General features: G+C 50.6%; 3 protein-coding genes across 3 annotated transcripts; 1 reads left to right on the top strand and 2 right to left on the bottom strand.

Annotated features, from left to right (window-relative positions):
* Positions 1-937: 937 nt before the first annotated feature.
* On the bottom strand, positions 938-2406 carry PV05_03256 (uncharacterized protein; the record flags this gene model as incomplete). Its single annotated transcript, XM_013463888.1, has 1 exon — positions 938-2406. The coding sequence occupies one exon, from the start codon at positions 2404-2406 to the stop codon at positions 1021-1023; it is 1386 nt and encodes a 461-aa protein (XP_013319342.1). The 3' UTR covers positions 938-1020.
* Positions 2407-5859: 3453 nt separating this feature from the next.
* PV05_03255 (uncharacterized protein) lies at positions 5860-6645 on the top strand. Its single transcript, XM_013463887.1, has 2 exons — positions 5860-5996; positions 6045-6645. Exons 1-2 carry the CDS (start codon positions 5969-5971, stop codon positions 6641-6643), a joined length of 627 nt encoding a protein of 208 aa, XP_013319341.1. The 5' UTR covers positions 5860-5968; the 3' UTR covers positions 6644-6645.
* A 737-nt stretch (positions 6646-7382) lies between these two features.
* PV05_03254 (uncharacterized protein) lies at positions 7383-8813 on the bottom strand. The gene is made up of 3 exons (XM_013463886.1): positions 8555-8813; positions 7921-8494; positions 7383-7873 (listed from the first exon to the last, which is right to left on the bottom strand). Exons 1-3 carry the CDS (start codon positions 8770-8772, stop codon positions 7499-7501), a joined length of 1167 nt encoding a protein of 388 aa, XP_013319340.1. The 5' UTR covers positions 8773-8813; the 3' UTR covers positions 7383-7498.
* Positions 8814-8999: the final 186 nt, after the last annotated feature.

Below are 8999 nucleotides of genomic sequence, written 5' to 3'. Positions count from 1 at the left end.
AGTCAGCAAACTTGCACAGTTCTAATTTGCAGACGAAGCAAAGGGCTGCACGGTGATGGAATAGCTATACGCGGGCCATGACACACCTACGGCTGAGAGGGCGGTTTGTGGTGAATCGGTCTTGTGTAGAATGAGGGCAGCCGTATGCTTAGCAGAATACAAGCGGGAGCAAGTGGGATCACTAGCGGAAAATGACACAAGTAGCAGGAGGAGAAGGTTGTGGGAGTGCATATGATGCAGGTTGCAAGGCAAAGGGCCACCATCACTCACCGAGCGCCCTCACCTGCCGACCTTAGAGTGTCGACAGCGGATCAAAAGCTGATTGGTCGACGCTTAGATTTTGTGGGATACATGAGCGCGGTGGTTCTGATATTGTGACTCGCTTATCATAGTCTGCTTGGACTCCCGTCGCAGTGCGGCGCCGTGACTCAAGGACCTTTGCAACTTTTACACCAGTTCTTTGGAGGTCGGGACCGCTAAAAAGCCGCTTTCATAGACCCCTTTAGGGACGGGATGCCCGCTGGAGCAACTCGTAAACGCGAGTCCGTATCAACAAAGAGAAAGAGGAGTACATTGTCTGACCATTTCGCACTGCCACTTGGATCCGCGCGAGTTTCGTGATCTACCAAGGCATACTCTCCGAAGGCGCGAAGGTTCGACTGGAGCCCGAACATCTCTTCAGTACCTCGCTGCTTGTGCTTATTGCCGGCGGGCGTGTTCACCGCTCTATACGCGCCGACGATGAATTTCGCTACAACGGACGCCTAGACAGCAAACCCTAAATAATTTGTGATTAGATTCTATGACCATTGCATAATGGATATCTACCTATGGATATAAAAAGTGGATGCCTATATAACGCCCGCTAGAAAGTGCCCTTTGGGCAAAAATACACTGCTCCTTGAGACACTACTGTCCTCGACGAATCAGTCTCGCTCTTCTCGGTTCTTTTCGGTTCTTTTCGGCCTGCTCTGGCTCCACGACCAGGCGAGCATTTTTTGGCTCCGGCAAGAGTTGCGTCTAACCCTGGCCCCCTTGTTGTGCTTGTTTCGCTTTACGAGCCATCGAACACTCTGCGTCGCGATGCATACTTTGCTCACTGTGACGTACCTCCTCGTCATGGTATATGGCCTTTAACTTCGGTGGATCGGGTAATGCAACTATGGTCTTCTCTGATCCCTCTCCAGTCAGGCGCATTCCGAACAGACTTAGAGCCCGATCACCGAGCTTGAGGCGTGTTCTGAAACTCAACTTTGGCTGCTTTCGTGTAGCGTACAGCGTGTGTACCATGGCATGCATTTGCTCCCAGAGGTACACAAGACCCTGCTCGGTCGTTTTGGCCAACTCCGGTAAAGTTGTGCTTTCATCCTGGGAACACTTCTCTATGCGGTCATGTACCTTCCCAACCACTCGATACATCAATCGACTTTGTTCATCGAAGTCTTTCAACATCGAAAGCAACTCCACTGTTGTCCTTTCCGGATCGCTCAGACTTTCCGCCGTTTGGCCCGGCATCGTGATGTTCCATATGTCGTATAGCCACCGGTGTGCTCGGAAGTCGTCTCCGTTCCTGTATGGAATTTTTGCACTCGATTTGGCGTTTTTGTTCGTCTCGTCAATGAGGAAAACGAAGAAGTCGTTGAATGTTCGTGTAACAGATTTGACATGATCCAACCACACAATGTTTCGATTAGCAACGTCCCAATCCCAGGAATACGCCTTATCGGAAGGGTAGCTCTCGTCATAGCCGTCTCCGCAGCTCAAGATCTCTGCCTTGACTGTCCAGTTCCGGATACGGTAAACAAGAATTCCCGACGTAATGTCTGCTACAACGATGCGTTTTGGTACGGGATCATGTTTAAATTGACCAACGGGTATCTCATCTTCTCGTACATCACGCACTTGAGGGACCTCGTCCTCTGGTTTGGGTGGCTCCCATGGCTGCAATTTCTGCTTCAGCCTGCTTTCTTTCGGTAAGAATGTCGTGGTCTTCTTCCTTGTCGGTTCATCCTCTTTGCTCGACGTCAGCGTAGAATCTTTTTTCTTTCTCTTGTGACTGAGAGATGGGGTCTTGGAAACTTCGATGATCTGGTCGTCGGGGCCGCCATCAGAGTGGTTGTCACTGCAATCATGACCGCTGTCATCACTGCCTTCTGCTGCATGCGTTGGGCGTGCTTTCGCAAGTCCTGAAGCTACTGCGTCTATCGGTATCTGGACCTCGCATTCGGGGACTCTTCTCGCTTTCTCCGTGAATTGGTCGCAGTTGATGTTCTCACACAGCTCGTCAAGTCTTCCTTGTTGCTTGAGGAATTGTATGTCGGTTATATTCCAGGTTGTGCGCGCCTTTACTGCACGTTTGACACGACGGACGGCCAGCTCCTCTGTCATCTTTCCGGTGGGTGGCATTCTGGCTTGGTTGAGCTGAGTTGGTCACAGTCGTGATCTCAATGTTCAGATACTCATATATCTCTGCACCTATCACGACCTGGCTGGTGACCTGGGCGCCGATATCTGCTCTAGGAAGAAGGAAGAAGGAAGAAAGGTAGAAGGATAAGGCAGAAATTGAATTTTAAGTAGGCCCGGCCTTGGCGACCAGGGTTGAGGCCAGGAGGTCTATCTGTGCACCTAGGGTGTCCCTGTCTCATCTTGAAACACGGAGAGTCACAATCAAAAGCAGCATTGATAGACCGCGCTTCAGAGTGCCGAAAACTGCTGAAGCAGCTGACTATGGTACAACTGGATTTATTCACTGGATGCATCTTCTATTTCCCTGACCGAATTTGCACGGTGAATGGCACAAGTCACCAAACGCGTGAAGTGCTTTTCACTGGAACAACGGCAAGAAACTTGCCCTCCTATCCCTGCGTGTTACCGCACCTGCTGCCTGACACAAGACTGCTGACTATCCACGCCAACGCCGACGCCGATAAGATCCGTCAGTCATGGAGTCACAGAGCCATATGTCAATTCTCCCTCGCTCACGTAAACGACGCCGCCTATCTCGCATTTCACTCAGCCCTCTATCTCTCGTTAGCACAAGATATCGCGCCAATGGATGCGCAAGAAGAGGAGGATATACATCAAAAACCTTTTCGAGCGGTCTATAGGCCAAACCGGTTCTGTCGGGCAGAGGGTAATCCGCACCTTCAAGAACGCCAGTGCAAGAACATCCCAACGATGACAGATGCAAGCGAAGGCGAATTAATTCTGAGAGCCATTCTACTGCTGTATAGAGTGAGACCATGTAGGCCTAGACCGAAAGATTTATAGAGATGGTCTTGGATTTCTACTGGAACAACACTTTCAAGGGATTTAGTTGCCGGCCGCTGGAAGAGATACACTTTAGATCAAAGTCTGCTAGACACTACGAAGGGAGATATGGAAGACAACAATGAGCCGCATAAGAAAACGTCATCGTCGAGTAGATAGTTGGCGAGAACAACGGGCGCGTGTCTGCCTCGCTACTCTCTAAATCACCGATGCAGGGCTTCCTAGGTCGCAGGAAACCTCTCTACCGGCGTCACTGTCAGAAACGCCACCACCCTCACTCTCATCCTTATTTTCGCCGTGGCGTTTGTGAATCAATCATGGCCTAGTCAACCACGCCTCTATCTGCTTCGCCTTGACGATGATCTGAGGCCAATGTCGGCTAGACAGTATTTTCCGCCGTAAGAGGTTGCTTCGGCTGTTTCGGCTGCTTCGGCTGCTCTGGGAGTTACTTTCTTATAGTGGTGATAGAGGGGACTGAAAACTTGCCTGTCTTCGTATATCCTGTAGTGAGAAAGCCGCCTGTACCCCAGAGATCTTCCTTAACACTCAGTCTAAGCGGCTCGTATTCTCTATAGAGCGCTCTTAAATGTGTTGGTAATCCTTTGAATTTCAGGCTTCGAGTATCTGCTAGGAACGCCGCAGGAGTCGTCCGGCCGGATTCTTTGAGCGCCGCAGTGAGCCATATCCACGTTTCAGGATCATGCGAATAAATTCAACAGATCGCTTGCTGCGTTGTCACTTGGGTGTGTATCTGTAGTTCTGTCCTCTGGACCCCGCAGAAAACCAATTTGAACCGAGCGAAGGTTATCGCATGCCTCAGGCCAACTCCTTCCGAAAATCAAAGAGGATTGCTTCCGTCGGTTGCAATTGTGGCGACAGGGCAGTTGCCCAGTCACGTGAGTGTTGCCTAAACGGCTGCCTAGCCTCACTCTTGGCGCCACCCACCAATCGGCTGCTTACTTGGATTTCTGTCATTGTTTCATAGATTTCTCTAAGTTAGCCATGACATGACAATCAATCAGTTCTCTACGCATTAGAGTCCTACACGACATGATGATCTCAACGCACCTCGACTCTCGCCGCACTACGACAGGAATTACTGCAACACCAAGTCGAACAAGTGGCTGGCGCAAATGTCAATGACCACAGATTCAGCACAACAGATCCGAAGAGTGAGCAGAGAATGACTTCTGCGAACCTGGCTCTCGGTGTGCTATCCGCCCAAAGAACCGCGCTTGCTTATCTCGCTTCTGTTTAGCCGTGCTGTTTGCCCCAATTCTGCGGTACGGATGACACCGACTTTCGTCTCTCTAGCGGGAGGGATGGAAGCTGAGCACCGTGCGTCCCCGCCAGCGATCAGCCCGGTGAGCCCAGAGCACTCTGGGACCTCGGCTCCATTAGGCCGGAACACTTATCGAATAACCGCGCCCTGTCCATTCTAGACATACAAGCACATGCTGTTGTTGAAAAAGGGTGATGTAGCGGGATGGTCGCACAGAGGGGACGAGAAGCTGGGTCAGAAAGAGGGGTTAGAAAGCGGGGTCGAGAAAGAGTACGAGTACTGCTTGCAACATCGGTACTGCATCGATGCTGTATCTTCTTCGGCTGCCGACAAAAGCGTCGGAAGCGGGCGCTAATCTTTCAAAAAGATAGTACTTTTATGTAAAACTCCGTAGGCTCGTTCGAAGCAAGGAAGGTGCAGATTGAGTTCTGTCCTCGCTAGCTCGTTTCCTCCAGCACCTGGCAACGCAAGCCTGAGGCCCTAGCGAATGAAATGGCTGTTCCTGACACATCCAGAGATGGCCGGCTAGATTGTCCGCCAGATCTGCGTCGGCGCCTAGTGACAAGTTCAGCTCCTTCAGCTCTTTCAGCTCCTTCCAGGATGTGTTTGGCTTGTGATTGCTGGTCGACTCCAGGCGCAGAATGCTTCCCGAAAAGGTGATAGCCCAATCTTTGTCGTGTCGTCACAGACCATAAAAGACCAGTTCTCGACAATCTGGAGATCGAAAAAAAGATCGTCTCCTGATCGCTCCAACCATTTAGCAAGTCGCTGATCGCGAAAATGAGTGCTGATTCAGTGATGGCGCCTGAGGCCGAGACCCGTGCCGTAAGCCATCGACCGTCATCTAACCAGGCGGGCACCAATCAGTCCACGACGGCAAACATAGAGCAGAGGGGATCGAGTTTCTCGACAAGATCAATTGCAACATGTGCAACTCTCAACGACCGGCTGCAACAACCTGTAGGTTGGTTGAGTGTTGTGTATGTTACACAAGGCGCACATCTGACGTCAACCATTTCACGTCAAACCACTCGTAATTGGTAGAGCAAAACCCAGGTCGGCGACCAGCCATGCCAGCCCAGTGGTTTACTCGCAATCATCTCTGGTAGCGAAAGGATCTCCTTCGCTTGGAAAGTCCGGCATATCTGAGTCATGACTTCATGACGAGCTCCTGTGCCAGGATTGACGGGGAAAAAGCAACCGTCACATCGGCGTCCCGACGTGCATGACATTGCAAAGCACAAGCCATGCCGTGATAGAAAGTTAGCACACTACGGGGAATTGCAAAAAGAGGAATACCATGTGCACATATCCGAACGCACACCCGGTCAGGGAGAAACAAGACAGACTGGTGCAGACAAGCAAGCTGCGTTCATATCTTCAGAACCAACAGGAAGTCGGAAGGGCAAAGAGATCATGTCTGAAGAATGGGGTTTCGACCAAGGCGAGTTCACTGGCAACCTGTTTCCAACGAGTGACTCACTGAGCATAGGGTACGCTATTGCGACAGGGTCGTATCCCTCGGGAAAGTCTCTTTCGCTGGGCCCAGCAGTTGACCATTCAAAGCGTTGGGTTGAAGATCTCCATGACACCGACGCTGAGGCCGACACTGACGCCGAGACCGACACCGCGTCTTCCACAATCAATGTTGTGTCAATCTCATCCAGCAGATATCAAGAGGTTGTTCGAGAGACCCCGATGGACAGCCCTTTACCACTTCCGCCGACAACGCCGGCCAAGCGTCGTACAAGTGACAACGCCACAGCCGGCCGTCGATCGAAGAAAACAAAAGTGAGCCCTCCGGGGAAACGGAAATCACCCAAGTCGGGACGGAAGCGGGCAGAAAAGCCGGTATCAGAGACTGAAAGCGGGCAGAACGAATCAGGTGATCTAGTGGTACGCAAGGCCTCAGCCGCTCATGGTATCACGAAAATGGTGCTGGAGCTCGAGAAACGTGCGATCAAAGCCGAGCAAGCCATGATGGCCGCCGAGCAACGTGCTTGGACCGCGGAAGAAATGTCAGCCAAAGCAGAGCATGGCATGAAGAAAAGGGGGACGAGGCAGACCATGGTAAGAAGAAGAAAGCGGTGATCGAGCCACATGCGCAACGCAAAGCTTCAATTGGAATCTTTGCTTTTGGACGGTGACACAGAAATCCATTGAGGATCGGCTTGTGCCAGCCTCGGGAGTATGTCATGTTGTGGGAATTTCTCATACCTGCAGTCTCACTCGGTTGCTTTGTGTGTTTGTTTTCGGGTCTCTGAATTCAGCAAGGGGGGAAATTTGAGCATTTCAAGACGTCTGCACGAAACACCTTTTTGCAGTCATGGGCAGGGGATTGGATAATCTGGAGGTACTGAACTGGTAACAGCCTCTGGGCCTGCCAGGCAACCGCACCTGTTCATCTCACCCTTGTGCCCTAATCTAGTAAGGCGGTTTCTTCTGTGTTCGTGTCATGAAAACAGCTCTTGCGCCCCTAATCAAGTAAAGCGGCCTGCCTGTTTAGGCAAATTTTTATATACCCACCCTCCCAGCTCCGGGTGGTTGGAGACTCTGGGGAATAAATCAGGACAGATCCTCTTGGCGGTTGAAAATGCGTTGGGGGATCCGACGAGGCTGTCATAGTAATTTGTATGACAATCTACTCTCTTTCAACTTGGCGAAATCGACACGTGAAGGTTTTCTTAGTGATAACATATAGCTCGAGACCATCGAATCTTGAAGGAGGCCCTAGATGAAACGAAGGAAGCGAGACCCACCGTAGAGCTGCGCTCATTGCATGGAGAGGACTAAAAATTTGATGCTTTGCAAAGGTCGAGGAGTTAGGCCACGGGTGTATGGAACAAACGAATGAGCTTTCTATCAACTATCCTAATGCACAGTACTCATGCTTTGGTACCATGAAAGATAACTATGATCGGTATCTGAAGCTCGGTCTTCGAATGTTCAAATGCAATCCGAAGAGCTTTCTTTGTAGGAAGAATCATCCAATTCCTGACGCTTAGAGACACGTTCTTCGTCCTTAACAAAAGCAGCCTCGTCGCGGTCGTCAAGTTGCTCTTCGGGTGTCTCTGTTCGACGGCGCTTCTTTGGCCGCGGGTTGTGTGCAGTTTCTTTACGTGCCGCTTTTTTTCTAGCCCATTTCTTCGTAAGAACTTCCGCTTCACGAAGACATTGGTATAGCTCGTCACAAGACACGAAAATGTCTCTGTCCAAGTCCTTGAACCGTCGGCACGTTTCCTGGTCTGCAAAGTCTTCTAGGTGTAGACGTAATCCCGAGGTCTTGTCGATATTTCGTTTACCATCATCGGTCCGGAATACCTGTCCTATGTCAATTTCCTCACAATAATAGATTCAGCCAGACTTACTTCATTCGCCACTGTACTTTTGACACGCCACACCTTGTCATTGTCTGGACCCTGCTCTTCTGCCCGGAAGACGGAGAACGTGGCCCTTTTGCTTTTCTTGTACTCAATGTCAACTCCTACTACAACCCGGATCTCGAGATCAGATCCGAGAAGGTATTCATCTGCAAGGACTCGTAATTCCTTCCCTTTCTGTGAATGAGCTATCTCAAGGATAACCGTGGGGTAAGGCGATTCGACGTGGTGGAAAGAACCGTCAGGATCGTGGGTCCCGAACTCCGGATCTTCAGGGTATATTGTTGCAGACCCAAGGTCTTTGATGCCCTTCACAAAATCCGCTGCTGACCCAGGCTCAAGAGACAGAGACTCAAGAGACCCAGACTCAAGAGACCCAGACTCAAGAGACCCAGACTCAAGAGACCCAGACTCAAGAGACCCAGACTCAAGAGACCCAGACTCAAGAGAGATTACATGCAGCTTCTCAATGATACGCTGTGAAAGATATCTTGAGAAATACTCATGCACGTCGGTGTGCATTCGCAAAACAAGGGTCTCGGTCGAGGGGTAATAATCACAACTGCGCTTCGAAATCAGCATGACATATTTTTGGCCTTGCGGTGAAATAAATCTTGCATACTGTGTCTTATGGTATTCTAGCAGCGGTTGCAAGTCATCCCACAGTTTCTTGTCGACGTTGTGTATTGTCTGAGTCGGGTGACACAACCTGTGTTGCGCGATTTGCCGCCGAATGGAAGTCGTGTCAGGCGCGTCCTTGTCTGTTGGAGGGGGTGTGAGAGGTGAACGAAGGGTCACAGGAGGAGTAGTGACTTTTTTGTCGCATGCTGGGTCGCTCATCGCAAGCCGTCTGTCGATTTCGACGTTGCTGTTCTTTGTTGGTACTCTTAGTCAAAGTCGCAGACAACAAACAACAGCAACAGCAGTTTCCCTGTGCCAAGGCTTGTCGGATAATCTCCGGCTATTTTGAGAGAGCATGTGAGCGAGCCATTCTGTTCCATTACGACCGTGCTCCTTTTAATTTTGTCTACGGGCCGTCACACTGGTGGTCAATGATGGCCATGAAA

Source organism: Exophiala xenobiotica, assembly GCF_000835505.1.
Source record: "Exophiala xenobiotica strain CBS 118157 unplaced genomic scaffold supercont1.2, whole genome shotgun sequence".
Taxonomy (NCBI): Eukaryota; Fungi; Ascomycota; class Eurotiomycetes; order Chaetothyriales; family Herpotrichiellaceae; genus Exophiala; species Exophiala xenobiotica.
This window is presented reverse-complemented; position numbering and strand designations above follow the sequence as displayed.